A 20,824-nucleotide genomic window follows, 5' to 3' on the forward strand; every position below is an offset into this window, starting at 1 on the left:
CAATGTTAAATGAGAACTTTGTTATGTTTTTTGTTAATAAATGTTTAATGTTTTGTAGTCAAATTATACTTCTAAAACATTGTCAATGATTTCTTTAATTTAAACAGAAAATTCTTATTTTCTCTTATCTGAGGAATCCGGAACCGAAAAACTGTTAGGAACCATATTTGGATTCGGATTCAGATCCGAACAAATTTTTTGGATTCGTTGCAGCCCTTATGTGCTTACAGTGCTGTCTCACAATAGCCTAGGCAGACTGCACAGGCTTATTTTGGACAAGAATTTATCACATGAATCAAGCCCTGTTTTCTGACAGCGCTGCTCACTTTTTTGTTGAGTAATTTACATAAATAGACAAGTGGCCTAGTAATAGCGAAACTTAAGTTTCTCTGATTAAAAAAAAAAAGAAGAAAAAAGTACACATACACTCTCATTAATACATAATCTGTATCATAATCTGTCATCATATTTGTCAAATTAATATTTTTTACCATGAGATATTTACCTTTAGTTTAAATTCTAGTTGTGGTAGTACAGACAACAGCACGGATGGACAAATAGTGTTAAGTTCATAGATGAGTTCGTACATGTGTTCAGACAGCTCACTTTCAGAGGTCTTGCCCAGCATTAAGGCATTATTGAAGAACTGAAACAAAAACACATAAAATTCTTAGCATTTGCTTGTTACTTAACCCTTTCCAGCTCAGACTAGAGAAAATGTCAGTAACTCGCATTCTGTCTACAATTGATGCTGTTTGCTGTTTATCAGTATCTAATAATATATGGGGCTATTATAACAACCTGGCATTAAGGCATAGCCACGGACTAAACAGGTTCAACTTCTAATATTCAAATATCAAAACTTGAGTCCATAGACAGACAGTGCTTAATATAAGACTTCTAGCAAACATGCAGGTTATATTTGCTGGCTTTCACAGAACCATTTTTATCAAAATTTTATTTTCAAGCAACAGTGATTTCATGTGATTTCCCGAAGTGCTATACTTACAGCTTGCACATAGGGCTCTATGGAGTTACATGTTCTGATCAGGAGATCCTTGGCCAAACCAAAGGCTTGACGATTCTGGGTCTAAACACAAAACACATACATTGTTCATTTAACGCGATAACATTTCTGACAAGTGTATACATAGACATATGTCCTATGTACAAGATGTAATGTGAGATAGAGGTAAGCATCCATGGTCTGAAAGTTAGTTTATATCCTTGCTCAGTGCTTACATTAGTTCTAAATCTTTTTCAATAAGACTATATAAGTGCATGCCAGACATGTTTTGAATATGTATTATCCATTCAGCGACACTGATTAATGTCTCAATCAGGTGATCAACTGATTGCAAAACAGTACAAGAGCACCGCATAACCGGTGCCAACTCTTGGCTGCGGGTGCAGTTTTGAATAAATGAAAGCGTGTCAGAATTTGGGTGTGGCGTGTAGAACTCATCAAGGTGCATCTACATATGAAGTTTCAAAGTTGTAGGTGGAAGCACTTTGATTTTAGAGACAAATGTCAAGGTTTTAGCACGACGCGGACGGCGGACAACGAGCTTGCTATGACAATACCTCGGGTTTTCTTCGAAAACCGCGAGCTAAAAATGGAAGCTGAATTGAAGTCCATTTTTATTTTAACCTATTTCCTGCATTTTGACATTAAATATTCAGGTGCAAATTAAACACGTTTGCATGTAATACATCATAGTAACATGGTAAAGAAATACCCTGTGGTCCATGTAGGTATACTGACCTTGTGTGGCTCTGCAAAACAATATAAGTGCATTCCACATATGTAACCCCTGTGGTCTATGTACCTACATTGTATACTGACCTTGTGTGGCTCTACAACAAAATATAAGTGCATTCCAGATTATGTAAACGCTGTGGTCCATGTATCTACACTGACCTTGTGTGGCTCTACAATGTTGATTAAGAGTATATCTAGCAGCTCCTGTGATACAATATCTGCCTCTGTGAGTAGCGGTGACATCATATCCAACATAAAACCTTTCACCTTGCCTGTGTGCTTCTCACTGAAATAGGGGCAGTAATTAGCATGAAATCTGCAGTAAACCAAGCTAATCAGGGACAACACTTTCTGCTTTTGTGTGTGCTTCTCATGGAAACTTGGGAAATAATCAGCAAGAAATGTGAAGTAAGCACACTCTTTCATGGGACAACACTTTCCACTTTTATGTGAGCTTTTCACAGAAATTGGGGCAATAATTGAGCCTCGCATGGGAAAACTTGGCTTAATGAAGGTGCATATAATGTCATCAAAGATTAGCCTGTGCAGTCCACACAGGCTGATTGGGCATAACACTTCCTGCTTATGTGGTATTTTGTGTTTAAAGTTAGTCCCTTTTTAAGGAAATAAAGCTGACTCATACAGGCTAATTATAATGACACTTTAGGCACATACATTAAGTCCTGTTTTTTTAGAATATGGCACAATTCATGAACAATAGAGGGTATTGAATTTGAATCAGCGCGACACAAGTCATTCAATCTTAACAATCAAGCTATTTTCTATTTTATGAAACAATAATAAAAGGATTGAATGCTAAATTTTGTTTATGTGTAAATGGCAAAAGTTTAAGAAAGCTTACTTGATTATTGCAAACATAAGCTTGAAAAGGCTGCAGAATATTTCCTGATTATCATCGAGGTCAATACAAATATTGAAAGACTTCACCCACGCTAGATTCTGAAATGAAAAAAATGCAATTAAATGAGCATTCCTCTGCATAAACAGGGCTTAATACATGTGTGTAAAGGGTCGTAACTACAGTAAAGCAGAAATTTTAATCCCAGATTAGCCTGTTCAGACAGCACAGACTAATCTTCATGACACTTAACCAAATGCATTCAGCGTTTTCACACCGCCAGATTCATTAAATTTGAACAGTAACACTGTTTAACATTGAAACAAGAGCAGGCACTGCCAGTGATGAAGGCCAAATAATAATGTTTTGACCAAAAAGTTTGTTCTTCACCTTTAATTAATTGAAAAACAGAAATCATTGTCGTCTTTTGATATGTGCATTTCATTACAATAGATTTTATCCTTGTATGAAGTTTCATTAAATCCCTTCATAGTTTTTGAGTTAAGATTTGCACAATAACATTTTGTGTAACCAGTACACAAATACTGTTTTTACAAATTGGCCAACACTGCAAATACTAGTAGATAGTGAGTAAAGGCTGAGAACAACTTTGCAGACACTGGATTCCAACTCAAGTATGGGAAATGGACACAAAAACTCGATATCCAAATAATTACTTCAGAGAGCACATTTAACCTACATCAGCATCCATAATTAGAATTGTGTATAGAATTGTAAATGCTTAACTTACTGTTCTTCGATGTGCGGGCATCACTAACTTCACATAGAATTGCTCATCCAAAGAAAGATATTGAACTAATACAGACACTGGCAGTTTGGGATAACTTTTTCCCATTCCAAAGAAAAGCGCAAAACGGCTACATGCCATTTGCATAAAACCAGTACAGCCTGCAAGTAACATGCAGGCTGTTCTAGTGTTAAGCTGTTTGCTGCTAATTAGTATCTTAAGGTTGGAAATGAAGCATCTTCAGCTTAAATGACTTCAAGAAGGTCTGTAACTTTATTTTCTAAGGGACCAAGTGTCAAAATGCTGATTTAGAGCGGTCAAGAGATAACAAAGGATGTACACTGTCAAACTATACATACCTCTAAAAGGTAGAAATATCGTTTGAAAGTTGGTGAGTTTGGGTCCTCTAAGCCTCGTAATTGTTTGATGAGGAACATGAAAATGTCCTGAAACAAGCAGACAGATAACATTCTATGGAAATAAAGCTCTTTACAAACACTGAAAACAATCAAACACTACTATTTCTATTAAGTTGCTTCATTCAATAAACACAGATGCCCTGATAGAAGCCTTGTCAGTATTGATTCATTGGCCCAGTTAAATAAGTTCAAAAGAAGATATATTTTAACGTGAAATTAAGGTAAAGTGATATACAGTGGGTTTTTTTAAAGGAAGCCAGTGCCTTGTTTTTTTGTTGTTTTTTTTCTAAATTGGGAAATGTTGTTTTGTTTTGTTAACAAATACTATAAAATTGAGAATACACATGTTTTTCAATATAAAATTTCATAAGGTTAGACTTATAGAGCTGATTAATAAGATGATCTTTGTGTTGTGATACATAATTATTTTTGGGGAAATCTTAAATTGGGAATTGAGGCAGACATTTGGGAAAAATATGAACTTTTTGAAATTGGGAATGGGGCGAACTTTGGCCCCAAAATTTGTTTAAAAACAACAACACTGATGTGTGATTGTTGAATGTTGAATGCTTTTAGTATGAAGCACGGGTGTTAAGAAAACAGTAAATTTATTTTAACCAAGAATTTTTACCTCAAATAGTCAAAGAAGATCAAATTCAAAATGATATCAGGTGATGTGAGTGTGTTGTAAGTGTTCATAGATAACATCTATGCTAGTAACAAAGCTTTAATAGTAATAAAAGGTATTAATATAAGACAAAAGGCGTCACTTTAGGTAAAACAAGAGTTTGAAAATTGTAAATAAGTCTTAGTTCAATGAAAATGAACATGTCAAGGTGAAATCGAGGCAAAGAGTATGTTGAAAATATCACAGCTTTGTAGAAAGCATCTTTGGTGATATATGAAATATGTAATACGTTATTATGGGTTGAGCTCAAACGGATGGAAGAACGAATGATACAAATCCTCCAGCTTTAACAGATGCACAAAAAGTGGACTTCAACAGCGTTTTGTTGAGGTTAATGGATACCACAATGCAAAACACACTATTTCTACACTCAACTGGTCTATAAACAACAAACCGTCGAAGACGGGTGACTCCCTATATGTTTTTTTGCCACAATATTGCACTATATATTCAGATAAAAGAAAACGTCTTGAGGGGCATAACTTTGGACAAAATATTACGACGGATGGTTTAGCAACTTAAAAATTTCAAAGGGTCATAACTCTCAAACTAAATCATCTAACCAGAACCCACAAATAACATGCGCATCTCCTAAAGGTAGTTTAGCTTCCCATAAAGCTTCATTGAATTCCAGTCAGTATTTGGGGAGAAATAGCCTGGACAAGAATTGCACTATATGTACAGTTAATGGAAAATTTCAAAGGTCCATAAGTCTGTGAAAAATCATCGGACCATAACTGGCTGATTATATGCACATCTCCTTTTGGTAGTGAAACTTCCCATAAAGTTTCATTGAATTCCGGTCATTAGTTGCTGAGAAATAGCCCGGACAAGAATTGCACTATATGTACAGTTAATGGAAAATTTCAAAGGTCCATAACTCTGTGAAAAATCTTCCCACCAGAACCGGATGATAATATGCATATCTCCTCTTGGTAGTGAAGCTTCTGGTCATTAATTGCTGAGAAATAGCCCAGACAAAAATTGTGCGCGGACGGACACACGCACGGACGGACAAATGAAACTATATACTCCCCCCTAAAATTAGACTATTTCAAAACACTTCGAACCGGAGTTTCTGTGTTTGGGGAAAAAAGATACTTAATAACATTGGGATAATACCAATAAAGGCCCTGTTGAAAAATATTTGCATTATTATATCACATGAACACTAAACAGCTTTTATAAGTACATTACAATATATTTTCATACATTAACTACAACATATCACAACCAGTCTTATTTCACCGTTTTGGGAATGGGGCCAAGGTACTTTGGACCGAGTAAAATGTTGTTTTGACTAAAATAGAGATATTGGTGAAGTTGATTTTACATTAAGAAATACTTAAAAATTGAGATTAAAAGTGTTTTTAATATAATATTTTCTAAGGTTCAAACAGTTCAGCTGGATAGGGAAATGTATTTAATATTGACACTTATTTTAAAACAAATATCAACATTTAGAAACCTTCAATTGGGAATTTTGACACTTATTTTAAAACAAATATCAACATTTAGAAACCTTCAATTGGGAATTTAGGATTGAGGGAAAATACCTACTTTTTTCAGATTGAGAAAAGCAGTTACAAATTTTACCACAAAAAGTGCTTCTATGCTACCTTTAAATGTGAGGTGTCCCTGTAAGGGGCCTCTGGTGCAAATATGCGGAACACATCTGCAATACAGCAGGCCACCAGCAGGCGTACATCCTTGTTGGAATGCTCCAGGAAGAAGTCTGTGGCGAGGTGCAGAGCCAGGCCGGAGTACTGCTCGTTCTCATCCTGACCCATGTCCTGGAATGCCCTCGCTATCAGCTGTAACACAAACATGTTACCCAAAATGTGAGACTGACTGATACATTTCAGAGGCCTGGTTTGACACTGATTAATGAGTGGCACTAATCAACCAGTGATTTTTTCACTATATTGGGAATGGGCCCAGGGCCCTCAATCTATCAAATCTGCCGCCGAATTTCGGCGGCAGTCCCCCACCTGAAAAGTATACTTTTTTCCCCTTTTGGGGGGAAAAACTCCCCCTTAACAAAAAAAACAAATGTTTTTCTTTTTGTTTTGTTTTTTATAGAAAGATGTGTCTCATGATTATTATATCTCAATTCTATTTCAATTTAATCTTTTCAAACATACTAAATTATGAAAAATGCAATGAATATAGTGCAAACATGTACAAATGTAATAATGAGAGAGTAAGTAAAAGTATCCCAAAAAGGGAAACGCCGCAAAACTTCCCCCTCCTAAGGGCTGCGGACCCCTTGCCCCAAAGTAGTGTGAGGGGGCTGCAGCCCAGGGTCCTTTGGATTTAGCATTTTGACTTAAACTGGGGAAATAGTGTTGGTGTTTAGCTAACAAATGCTTCAAAATTTAGGAAAAGTGTTTTCAATATAAACTTGACTTAGGTTCAACTTAAAAGAGTCTTATGGGAGATGAACTAAATGTTGAGATCTATACAAAATATTTATGGGGCCAAATTTGCACAGTTAACAATGTAAGTTATTTACAGCCACACTTTCACAATGGTAGGCATCAATGAGGCTAATTGTTTAATTGTTTGTAGTTATTTTTGTGATATCAGGGGTTAAAGAATCCACTCTACTGCTCGCATATGCGAGTGAAGTTGACGGTCGGGCAAGTAAAATTTGTAAAATACTCAACCGACCAGGCGAGTGCTGTTTTTCAAGTTGAGAAATATAAATTCAGTTCCAGAACTCCTTCCACATCAATACAAATTGCAAACAATTTTTTGAACGAACAAAAAATACGTTAAGTACACAAAGAAACTGCACTTTCGTTTTGACAATGAAAAATGACGTCACGGGCACAGTAAAAATAATTCTCGAAATCGGCTGCGCTCTTTTCGTCGTTGTCAGTGCTCTGAGCTAATCGATTTAAAGTGAATAAAACTGTTAAATATATTGGTCATTCCTTGAATTTTAATGTAAATATTAATAAAACAATAATACATCACTGGTTAATTATAATACTTCTTATATTAAATTAAAAATAAACAGAAAAAAATAATTATTAATAAGAATAATTCCGAATTTCATGATCAGAAGCCTTAGGCAAAATTTACCATATTGTAACCGTTTGTCAATCAAGCGTGTCTTTCAGTAAAAGTTTGTCTGAAAAATTAAAATGGAAAAGGGTTCTATTTTCAAATATCTGCAAGGTGGTGGTGACAGGGAACAGAAAGAATTAGAAAGGTCGTCAAAACGAGAAGCGGAAAGAATTGAGAAAAGGAAAGAGGTGCAGAAAATGTAAGGAAAGCAAATATACATGTAATCCATCAGATAATGTAGATAATTTGTTTGATGTTTAGTGTCACTATGTTAAGTTGGTTTAGAAGGTTCTGGTTGATCATAACTATAAATATAGATATCTATTTTTTTAATGCAGGGCGAGTAGATTAAAGTGAAGGGCGAGTGGATTGTCAGGCCTACTCGCCCTGCAGGGCGAGTGGCTCTGGAAAAATTCTCAACCCCTGGATATGTTTTTTTATTACTTATAAACGCATTCTTTTAAATTAAAAAAAACTTGAGCGGTGAAATCGATAAAACAATAGCACCACATAAAGGATGCCAACACTCGGCTGCGAAACTTGTCAGAATTTTTTTTTAGAGGTCACGGTGACCTTGATCTTTGACCAAGTGACCCAAAATTGGGTGTGGCGTGTAGAACTCATCAAGGTGCATCTACTTATGGAAGTTTCAAAGTTGTAGGTGGAAGCACCTTGATTTTAGTGCCAATGTTAAGGTTTTAGCATGACACCTACAGCGGACGGCTGACCGCGGAAAACGAGCTGGCTATTACAATACCTCGGGTTTTCTCCGAAAACAGCCAAGCTAAAAATGGCTGCAGCATGTAGAAATGAGGAAGGTGAATGTACATATGAAGTTTAAAAGTTGTAGGTGGAAGCTCTTTTATTGTAGAGGCTTTGTTAAAGTTTTATATTAGTGGTCACAGCGACCTTGACCTTTGACCTAGTAACCCAAAAATGGCTGTGGCGTGTAGAACTCATCAAGGTACATATGAAGTTTCAAAGTTGTAGGTGGAAGCACTTTGATTTAAGAGCGAATGTAAGGGTTTATGTTAAAGTTTTATATTAGAGGTCACAGTGACCTTGACCTTTGACCTAGTGACCTAAAAATGGGTGTGGCGTGTAGAACTCATCAAGGTGCATCTACATATGAAGTTTCAAAGTTGTAGGTGGAAGCACTTAGATTTGAGAGCCTATGTTAAAGTTTTATATTAGAGGTCACAGTGACACCTTTGACCTAGTGACCCAAAAATGGGTGTGGCGTGTAAAACTCATCAAGGTGCATCTACATATGAAGTTTCAAAGTTGTAGGTGGAAGCACTTTGATTTTAGAGCAAATGTTAAGGTTTTAGCACGACCCCTACGGTGGACGGCGAGCTGGCTATGACAATACCTCGGGATTTCTCCGAAAACAGACGAGCTAAAAATCATATTAAATCCCTATTTAATAGAGCAAACTGCTTGGTGTTACACACAACTTGTCACTTTAAATGTGTCACTTAATGCAATTAAGGAATGAAATTGATGCCACTTATTCGTTTTGGGGGGCAGTTGACGGCATTTATGAATTTTGTAATCTTCGCTAAATGGAGAAGTGTCAATAACCGTTACTTTACAAACAAACAAAATACACGTACATAAATCTGGAACTGACCTTTATGAATATATTAACATACTGTAATATCCAAGCATGAGCATGATCTGAACCATTTTTCGGGGAAAAAAAGAAGATGCAATCTGTATTACCTTCAACCTGTGGACTACCCGTATATGTTTCATGATTTATAGTTACAATTCAAAACACAATAACCATGAACACCCTACTCGAGACTCTAAATTACAATACTTCAATGCATGACAATGCCTAAGACTAATAACGACTGTGTTACCTTTAACCTGCGGACCAGCTCATCCTTTCCAAGCTCCTCTGTGACCTCCTTACAGGTTGAAGGGTACACAATCTTAACTGCCTTCGTTGTCCCTCTAGCTATCACACTCATCTTTACAACTGAAAATCAAAAGTAACAGGCCAATTACTCTAAAGACAGAAATTAAAGTAATATCTTTCAAATGTTTTTCAATGGATTACAGTTCATTGATAGGATCTTATGCCTTTGTTTACCGTTGTAAATATAACACCATGTCTAGTCGATTCTGTTGTGAAGCATTTTTATACCCCATTGGGAAAAGTACCAGTACCAAACCTACAGGGAAAAACTTTGCACGAAAAACTCCTCAGACATAGGAAATATTCAGATGGTAATTTCTGTGAATAGTGAATTATGGCTCTTATAAATTACTAGGCATAAATTGCACAAACCGATACAAATATTCATACACGTGCATTTTGGCTTGAAATGTTCAATATCAGTCCTTCACTTGCAGATAATGCACTTTTGAAAAAAAAAATCAAAATGTCGTTTTGGGGAAAAAATTCAGATGGCAATAGGGAATTTTTTTTTTTCCTCAATTGGAAAAGTACCTTTGAGGGTACATTATTAAGTCAAGGAAAAAATCACTGATTTAGCAGGGGTTTCGCTACCGATCGCCACTGTCGAAAATTGCGACAGATTTTCAAAAGTGGCGACAAATTTTTCAAATGGCGAATTTCATCAATGACAACTTATTTGTACACTGTGCTAATCTGTAGTACAATAAATATTGTTTGGTACATTACTGGAGCATATTTATTCACCACGTAGGATGCTAGCAAACCTCCGGGGTATTGTTTGTTATCAGAAGAGATTGACATGGCGTGAAATAATATCTCCAACATCACAGCATCTGTTTTACGCTTGGTTACACAATCACACACAATTAACACTTTTTATTTTTTACTCATGTGAATTATCCAAACGCTTTTTGAAAAGCATGGGGATATTGTGGTTAATATCTTCGCCGTCTGTCCATCTGTCTGTCCTGGCCACTATCTCCTCCTACACTCAGGGGTGTGATCAGCGATTTTTCTTACCCAATTGGGAAAAGTACCTGTACCATACCAATTGGGAAAAAAAAGCGCGAAAACCCTGAAATTGGGAAAATTTTCGTCGCGAAATCTCCCAATTGGGAATTTTGGGTATTTTTAATAACTTTGTGTTAAAGCGGGTATATACGATTTTTTATATGTGTTTAATTGTAATATATTGATAAAATATGTTACATTAACACAAAATAGGCAAGAAAAATTATACATTAAAGCCGAATTTCATAAAATGCAGCAAAGACAAATTAGCGCCCCGGGCCGATAGTGACGTACATATTTTCCTACAATAACCGAAGCATTCGTCTTTGTATTAGGATCGGAGATAGTGTTCGTGTGTCGTATGAATAGATATCGTTGCAGGAATTCAAATAAACCGTTAAACTAAGTTTAGATGCACATCGTACATGTATGGTATACATGCTGGCGAATTCGGCTGTACAGCCGTTTTCAATTTCAGAATTAAATATCTGGCTTATTTCGCATTTTTCGACATATGTTCTTCTTAACTTTTATTTTAATTTATATTGAAATATATATATAATAAGTTTTTTACACAGTTTATATAAATTCATAAATATTTGACAAAATTGTATATACCCGCTTTAACAGCACAAATCATCTCAAATATTGATTAAGATTCATTTTGGCTTGAAATGTTCACTGTCAGTAATCATTTTAATTGTTAACTTGCAGATAATGAACTTTAGGAACAAAGTTGACGGCTTTATCCTTCCTTTTGGGAATTTTTTATACTACAATTGGGAATTTTGTAGTTTCCTTCAATTGGGAAAGTACCTTTTGTGGGTACTTTATAAAGAAGGGAAAAAATCGCTGGTGATTGAGGTGAAGTCTGAGGGGAGGAAAATTCTGTAGACTGATTTTGACTACCCGAATCGCGTGCATAACGCAATGACAAACCTTAAAACAGGCATTTAAATAAACACCATCTTAAACTTTTCAACAATAGGTTTTTATGAAAATCTATTTAAATTCACTTAACATGTTATGCAAAGTCACCAGTATTAATTGTGATCAAAATCAATGAGTGTTCCGATACCTGTGAACGATGACGGCAATCTTACGTTTGAGCTCAATGCCTTTACATTCTACATAAGGTCAACAATATTACAGTGTTCAACTGACGACAATTTACCACAGTTAATATAGTTCAAGATTTTTTCACGTGAATAGAATATGACTTCAGCCTTACAGTCGATCTTCCGTACCCATTCAGAAAGTGGTATTGCTTTCTGATTTATATCTACTGTTGTTTCTTCCCTTTCCAATTTAAATTTGTTTTTCAATAATTGTTAAATCTCCGAGATTTTGTGAGATTTGTTCATTGTCTTCATTAACGCTTCACAACAGCGCCATTTGCAATCGAACCAGCAAAGAGATATGAAACACATTTTTAAAGACCGATTTTAATTGGAAGATTGGGAAAAAACAGCCAATGACATTGCTCGTTTCAAAAAATGCTAGTACAGAATACCAGTGTAATATGCGGAGAGGTTTTGCTGACAGCGGATTTTTCGGGCCGCTTATAAAATACATCTGCTGATTCGGTCGTACTTTCACCCATTTTTTTCGATTTTACGCGAATCGCGGAAATGACCCCGGACAACCCGATCCGCGGAAATCCGCGGAAAAATCACACCCCTGACACTATAAGCACTAGAACCTTGAAACTTACACACATGGTATCTATGAGCATATGTGCGACCCTGCACTATTTGGAATTTTGATCTGACCGCTGGGTCAAGAGTTATGGGGGTTGGGGTGGGGCCGGGTCAGAGATTTTCACTTATTTTTATGCCCCCGGTATGGTGCATTGGCCATAACTTTTGCAATATTAAAGATAGCAACTTGATATTTGGCATGCATGTGTATCTCATGGAGCTGCACATTTTGAGTGGTGAAAGGTCATCCTTCAAGAACAAAGGTCAAAACAAGGGACAAAATGGTCACAAAACTAGGTATTCAATTTGAAAAAAAAAGTCTGAAAAAGGGAGACAACTCAAACTGAACTGATTGTTCATAGTTACCCCCCTTGTTTCAAAATAAATATATTTTTAGTCATGGCGACCTTGACCTTGGAGATATTGCCGTAAATCTTTTGTGCGACACACCGTCCCATGATGGTGAACAAATGTGCCAAATGATTTTAAAATCTCACAATGATTGACATAGTTATGGCCCGGACAAGCTCATTTATGGCCATTTTTGACTTTTGAACTCAAAGTGTGTTCTTGACCTTGGAGATATTGACGTAGTTCTTTTGCAGGACACACCGTCTAATGATGGTGAACAAATGTGCCAAATGATTTTAAAATCTCACAATGAATGACAAAGTTATGGCCCGTACAAGCTTGTTCCGCCCACCCGCCGATATTCGCCAATCTAATAACCAGTTTTTTCCTTCGGAAAACATGGTTAAAAACCTGGTTAAAAACAAATCCAAGAATGGTAATAAGCTTTAAAGGGAGGTAATTACTAAACCTGCCAAATGATTTTTTTTTTTTAATAAATCAAAGTGGCGCAGGAGGGGGCATTGTGTTTCTGACAAACACATGTATTGTTTTATGTTATTTTACATCAACTTCTTTATTTCTACACCAATTCACTTCCAATTGATACTGAACATCTTAATATGACAATATGGTCAATCTCAACTATGCATGGCCCCATTACCAAACCTGGGTCGCCCCCTGAGTCAAACATGTGGAGTGGGGATACGCATCGGCCTCTGCCGCGCCATTTCTAGTTTGTTAATGAATTTGTTTGCTATATACAGTCTTGTCATTAATTTGTTTTAGGCACTAGCCCGGTAGGGCTACCAGCTTTGAAATTTCACTAGCCCGAATCAATTGTAACTAGCCCGATTTTAAAGTTACAATTCTGTTACGTTTATAACTATGTTTGTATTGAAGAAACATAGGATAATAAAGATTAAACAAATACACACTTTATTCTGTTTTTATTCACAGTTAATGTCTGACAAAAAAATTAACACAATGTCTACAGACATCTCCATTAAATCATGGTCATTGTCTAAGTCTCTGACATTCAGGTCTGACATATTATGTATGCTCCTAAAGGCGGCCTGAAAAAAACAAAAACAATGTTATAACATGATATAAATTTTCCAAACATATACCTGAATAAAGTAAATAAAATGTCAAACTAGCAATAATACCTGTGCATAAGAAGTAGCACAAGAAGGCAACTTTTCTTCCAAAACTTCTGAGTATTCTAAATCTAAAACGACATTTGTAGCAGTAGTTCTATTGCCTAAGCCACACATGGTCTATCGCAGATTTGCCGATTTTACCAGCATCTAAAATGCAGTATAATACACCTTTGAATTTACTTTCAGGATTTGTTCCTTGACAGATAAACTTTATCTGTAAAAAAAAACTATACTTGCAAGTTACACGCCGGGTATGCGAATACTTCGTTTACGGATGGCACTTCACTTACAGAGAACAACAAACGCCACGCGCGAGAGGTGAGTTCTTCAGCTTTCTTGTATTTATGTTCTGTTTATTTGGGTTTTAGACACAGAACATTGTTTGGGTGATTAATGGTATAGCACTTCGTATTGCGAAGAAAGAAATTCGCGGAAAAACGGTGAATTATTAAAAAAAAACGATAAAATTTCATCGATAATCAGCATGAATTGAATGATCAGTACATATTTAAACAAAATAAACATACTTGGAAATAAATCAAGAACGTGCTTACTATTCGAAATAAAAGATCAATATATCCAGTAATGTTACAACATGTTACATTTTAGTTTACTAATGTATTTGAGAAAATTCAAATGTTTTAAGAGTCGCATGCACATTTTTCATCTGCACTTCGTTTACCGATCATCTAAAAAACAATGGCACTTCGTTTCCTGACATCTAGACACTTTTTTCCAGATATAACACACTCGTTTTTTGTGAATCAAAAATGCAGAATTCGCTGTGGAATACTGTTAAAGTAAGCAGGCAATAAATAAAAATGTATGTACTTAGTACGCAAATAAAAAACGAATAACCGAAGCATGTTCTTATCCCTTTGAAATATGATTATGATTTGGTATAAATGTGAAAGATAAATGTTAAACAAATTGGATATGTCTAATGAGTAAAATCTATATGACCATATATTTTAAATTACGTTCTAAGCGGTTGATCTAAAGCATTTATCTTTATGTCCAAATGAAGGTACTATGGCTATTTTCTTTTATATTAGATAGCATGTCATGAATAATCACTCTGCTTAAACTGCCTCTCAGAGATTAATATCAGCAGCGATGCAGGTTCGAAATTCTATTGGAACTTTTTGGCTCAATGCCAATAAACGAAAATAGCAATAAAAGAACGGGCGGGGTTGATTTAATCACACGATAGTGGTGTAAAAATTATGCATATCCGTCTTTTTTTTAATATAAACACAACACATGCTGCATATGAAGTTCTATCCAATATAGCACCCTAAACTTCGTTTGTGTGGGTATACTAAGTACTGACTCCATAATATGACATTTAAACATTTTATGTACGCATTCCTTTTTTTCCAGAATCAGTTGATTTTACGATTTAATTTTAACCGTGATTCTTAAAACTCAACCAATACAGTGATTTAGGGTCAGGTGAATCGCACTTCGAGCAAACGTTAGCGTTGCGTAAAGGGAAGTGCTCCCTATAAGCAGGGCTCAAAATACAGGGAGTTTTACCATTCTCTTTTTAATTTTGTTGCTACGCATAAGTATCGTCTTGATGATGCGATTCAAATAAGCACAACCGACATAGGATTTTATGAAGAACAAATGTGTATTTGCGTCATAAAGACCCCTTCACTACCGTTATCTAGAGCCCTGCTATAAGTAAAATTAAACACGATTGTGTTGATTCGCATTATCCGTACACATTTATTTAATAATAAATATTATCTTATTTGAAAATTGCAATTATAATAAACATAGTATAAATTAATAGTCATGTGATTTTTGAAAAATATATTTTTAAAATGTTTCGTATGAATAGCCATAATATAAATAAATGCATTTGAGGTAGAAGATAAAACTCAGTTATTAGAGTGCCCGCTTTGTTGAAAGTCTCCGTAATCTGAAGTGCCCTTTATCGGTAAACAAAGTGGCTGCAACTTTATGTATGCCACCTATTACAAAATGTACTATCTTTGTTTATATTTCATTGAATGCTATCAAAATTTCAGTATTTGAAGCACAGTGATTACTCTACATGCTGGAATAGCAAAAAATTTCTTGCAATAATTCTAAGTAGTTTTATTTTGTTAAAATGTTTACTGATCATCCAGTTTATGCTGTTTTCCGATCAAATTTTCTATTTTTTGGGCAAAACTGTTCCATTCTTCCGTGAAATTGTGTATTCCCAATACAAAAGGATACACCATTTATCAACTCGACCATGTGTCTTGTCTTAAAAACTAATCTTTAGGATATAACTTTAAATAAAACAGAGGAACTTACCTCTAGCGCGTGGCGTTTGTTGTTCTCTGTTAGTGAAGTGCCATCCGTAAACGAAGTATTCGCATACCCGGCGTGAAGTTAGTGCATGATATTTAATTGCATTTTTTTTTAACATAATGTATGACATGCACATACCAGCAAGTCAGCTATGCAGGCGCATAATCAAATTCCTCAATACTTGGAGACATCAAAACGAAGCCAAGACCGATTATTTTTCCACGACGTTTGGAATTTTCGTTTCGTTGTTCATATTTTGTGTTGCTTCTTCATTCTCATTTTGCGGTTGAAGTTTGCGTGATGCGCGCTCAAAATAACACAAAAAATACATTAAAATAAATGAATCGCCGCAAGTTCTACACACAGTAATAATAATTGTTATAGCGTCTAACGAAATCGACTAACAACATTTTTCGATAAGCGTCTAATCAATAAGTGCACAAGGGAAACAACCAATGCAGTTTTGAATAAGCGTCTATATGAAGCTATTTCTGACTCGTTACTAAGTTCAGACTAGTCCAAATAATTAGACGTAAGCTACCCCGCTTACGTCTAAACGGCTACCGTCGTTTTCCTATAGCAAATTGAGTTCAACTTAAACTTCAGTTTTTCTCGTTAAATCTGTGCTAATGCATAAAATTATCATTAATTAGACATAAATGTGAGCGATTACCTCTTAAATGTGTAAAAATTGTGCTTTTAAACCACTTATGTACATTTTTAAAAATAAACATACACAACACACGAAGTGTGTTTGTCGTTTATAGAATTACATTGAATTATCTTGAACGAAATTATTTTTTGAATAGGTTACACATAACCAATTGTTGTTGTACAACAAACCACATCACTTTTTAGCTCTCTGTACTTTTTAATTAAATGAAACCTATATGTGTGTGTTAAAACTACCAGTTGTATCACGGAGTGTATATTGATAGGAGATGATTCGAGTATTTGACCCTTACTGTAGTAAATTCAATCTTATGCAAAAACTATTCATCCGATTTTATTGGTTTATACGTTATCTTGTTGCTTATTAATTCCTCTTTAAAAAAATATACGTTTTAGTATACTCCCGTTGTTATTAATGGATTTATAGCGAGATAAACACAAGAAATACACATTTTATGTTTTACCACCGCGCGTTTTAACGTGTTGTGGCTATCGATCTTGTACAATTAGCGTACAGCGAAGCGCCGAGGTTATACATTTTGATGTACCCACTCACGTCTTTTGTTGAATTATAGTTTCATTTCTCGGCCGATTTTGACAAATTATATATCATTAGAAAGCTTACGTTACGTAGTAAACAGATATATAAACATATATTAAGTTTTTCTTCTGATTTCGACAGCCCGGCGAGTTATAACTTTAACTTTTGCAAATATCATACCGTATTGGAGTTTTAGAATCTAGATTTACGGTTGACATGTTCGTACTTAATACCAATTTGTAGCGTTCTTCTGATTTCGACAGCCCGGCGAGTTATAACTTAAACTTTTGCAAATAATATACCGTTTTGGAGTTTTAGAATCTAGATTTACGGTTGACATGTTCGTACTTAAAGGGGCCTTTTCACAGATTTTGACATTTTTTAACTTATTCATTAAATGCTTTATATCGATAAATGTAAACATTGGATCGTAAAAGCTCCAGTAAAAAATCAAGAATAAAATTAAAAAAAGGAAAAGAACATTGCCCGGACTAGGTTTCGAACCAGTGACCCCTGCTGTCCTGCCAGAGTCCTGAAGTAAAAACGCTTTAGCCTACTGAGCTATTCCGCCGTGTACTTATACATGATGTATTTTATACGTTATATAAGCAATCTTCGTAGTTTCACAAAATTTAACGACAAAAACAGAACTCTCCAAATTATTCAATCGTTTCGCGTTGCAACGCTTTATAATTTTTAGGTTTTAAAATCGTCAAAAGATGCATATAATGGCTATATTAGACCATGGTAAATGTTCAGTATTACTGTTTCCTCACAAATATCATAACTATAACGAAAATTTGCGAATCTGAAACAACTTTTTTCAATTTTGTCAATTTACCAAAGCGTGAAAAGATCCCTTTAATACCAATTTGTAGCGTTTATATTTGGAGTTCAGTTTTAAAAATTACATCTTGCTTAGGAGAATAGAATTCTGTATACGATAGAAAAAAAATTGTTTAAAAACGAAAGTAATGAAGGCGGAAGAAAGTAGCGCGCGTTTATAACGCACTGAACTGATGCTGCGGTCTTGGAAATTATGCTTTTGTTTAGAAACCGGCCATTGAATTTCCTTTGCCATGATTATTATATTTTTTATGGAATATATTGTGGTATTTTGTTCACGAAACATATCAATAAAGCTTATTATAAATAAATCTTAATAAATTAACGATTTCAGCTCTTGTTTATAACACAGAAAGGGTGATAAATTTATGATGAAACAGCGTATATAGCGGATCCTCTCGTTTTTATTCGGCTTTGCATGCATACTTGAAATAAAATGGGTGTCAAAAACATTCATCGTTTGCTGTTAATTATAAACGAGGGAATTATGTATAATTATATGAAATGTTATTTACCTTAAATTATCAATTTATTAAAGATTCTTGAAAATCACGGTCGGTGTTACGCAGGTCATTTCGTATTTTGACATCAGGGCATCATGTCCAACTATTCAAAATCAGATTTTTTTTTCACTGGGACGATGACGGCTTAGATTTAGACAGGCAGACAGATAGTTTATTCAGACTTATACAAAAGTACATCGTCTTCAACTCAAATATATAAATTATTTTTAGACGAATTGTTAGGTGATTACACATATAGCAGTGATGATTCTGAGAATGTTGCCATGTTTCTTATCCGTGTTATCTAGAGTCCATGGTTTGAGCATTTTTATCGCGGTGTTCAATAAAAGATATCTCAATAATCTTGTTTATTGATAGATCTGTGGTTTTATTGCCACTGTGTTCAGCACAAACCAATTATCTCTTTATGATCAGATACTGAGCCGACCAATACTAAATAACACTATGGTGTCATACGCCACAGCAGGGACCTATACTTGTGATCATGGAGTCTTAGTGCAAGACTTAAAAAAGTATGTTGTTTCGCTTGCGGTTGTTAAAGCCAAAACGGGGCTTCCCAGCTGGCACAGCTGCTGATATTCGGATCTGAATACCTAAACTTATTCAGACCTTATTCTTAACCGTTGCGCATTTTACGATATCGGATTTTAGGCGGGAATACAACTCAGTGAAACTATTCAATTTCTTATACAACATTAAGCATATTAACAGTTATTGAAATTAACAATATCAGCGACATCTTTTTAAAGACTAAACACCTTTTCAAGTATCGAATTTAACATGTCAATAAAATATATTAATACCAAAAAAGGTTTCATTTAATATTGTTCACATTAAACCTTTAAATGAAAGTGTCGCTTTAACTATTTTCCGTGTCTTATTAAGCCGCGAATCGTTTGCTAAAAACAGTTAACAAAAAGGGCTACACGTTCTAATTCTTAATGAAATACAAAAATAAGTATAACTTTATAAATAACGTCCATAAACACACACGGCAAGATCAAAGTTTTAATGGAAAACTAATATGACATTCCACGTAAATTATTATTTTCGTCTAAATCGAATACTATATATAGAGAAACAATGTATTTATAACCGACCAATGAGGTAACATTATGCAACTTTCAATTTACACAGTGCTATATGGCAACAATATGGAATTTGAACAGTGGTAGTGTTTTAAGGTCTGGACTATCATTACTTGTAAGTTTGTATAAACATTTTTCTAATGCAATTAGTAAAATAATGTTTATATTTTATGTTTAATAATTTATTGCATGATTATTCTGTGCTGTTATATGAATTTTATGCCGTTAAAGCTTCCGACATGAATTCATGTCGGAACGATGCTATTGCAAAATAACGTTAAACGATATGAGGTCGATGTAAATCGACCTCATATTTATAGGAGTAAGTTCAGACATGAAAAAAAAGGACTCGACCCATCGGGCTACCGGCTTGGAATTTTCACTCGACCGACTTTTTTGATCCAGTCACCAGTGAAACCCCTGTTTAGGTACATTATTGACTTATATTATTGTAAGCAAAGTGTTAAGAAATTGAACTCACATCAATTGCCAGTGACATAAATAATCGTTCGATACATCGGATAAAATTGAATGAGTGGTTTCTCTTCAGACTCCCGTCCTCGACTGAGCCGAGTCTTCGAAGTTCGAGCAGTTTTTTCCCCCGATGGCAAAACAAGGAAAGTAAACACTAAAGCTATAGGATCTATGCTACGTGAATTCCACAGTAATAAAATTTGCCTAATAATTTGGACGTTCTGTGTGTTAATTTCGTGTACTATCGACTTGACATATAAATCCTATCTATGTTATTGTTATTTTTCTTCACAGGAAACGGCGCGAACCGACATTGTCTGTAAAGGCGAACACACTTTTGTAACGCTGCATTTGATTGGACAACAGCACTAGATCGAATATATTTGCTTTCACAAACTGATGTGCAATTGTCGACACAACAACATTTAGTTTTTTCTCCTATTTTTTACGTTTTATTGTGTTTTCGAAAACTGTTCAAATTGTTTGGTGTGCACTTTCCTGTCAAGTACGTTACTATTATGCTTGATTCTTTGGTACATGGTTTCATCTGAATCTGAATCTTAATCGATACGTTGCAGGGCTGTGTAAGGCGTAGGTCGCAACGGGAGAGTAATCCAACTATGGATTTATCTGCGCAGTCCTGAAACCGTTGACGGTGGCCGCGCC

At 35.1% G+C, this 20,824-nt stretch overlaps 1 protein-coding gene across 1 annotated transcript in view; it reads right to left on the minus strand.

The window, feature by feature from the left end:
* The window catches only part of LOC127879950 (sister chromatid cohesion protein PDS5 homolog A-like), a 107,883-nt gene extending 87,375 nt beyond the window's left edge, over positions 1-20,508 (minus strand). The window contains exons 1-8 of the mRNA XM_052427082.1: positions 20,166-20,508; positions 9,420-9,538; positions 6,096-6,290; positions 3,729-3,815; positions 2,625-2,722; positions 1,922-2,048; positions 1,010-1,090; positions 506-646 (exon numbers count right to left, since the gene is read on the minus strand). Coding sequence (XP_052283042.1) covers positions 506-646; positions 1,010-1,090; positions 1,922-2,048; positions 2,625-2,722; positions 3,729-3,815; positions 6,096-6,290; positions 9,420-9,530 — 840 coding nt within the window. The 5' untranslated portion in view covers positions 9,531-9,538; positions 20,166-20,508. The remainder of the gene's footprint in view (positions 1-505; positions 647-1,009; positions 1,091-1,921; positions 2,049-2,624; positions 2,723-3,728; positions 3,816-6,095; positions 6,291-9,419; positions 9,539-20,165) is intronic.
* Positions 20,509-20,824: the final 316 nt, after the last annotated feature.

The sequence above is a fragment of the Dreissena polymorpha genome, chromosome 4 (assembly GCF_020536995.1).
Source record: "Dreissena polymorpha isolate Duluth1 chromosome 4, UMN_Dpol_1.0, whole genome shotgun sequence".
NCBI classification, from domain to species: Eukaryota; Metazoa; Mollusca; class Bivalvia; order Myida; family Dreissenidae; genus Dreissena; species Dreissena polymorpha.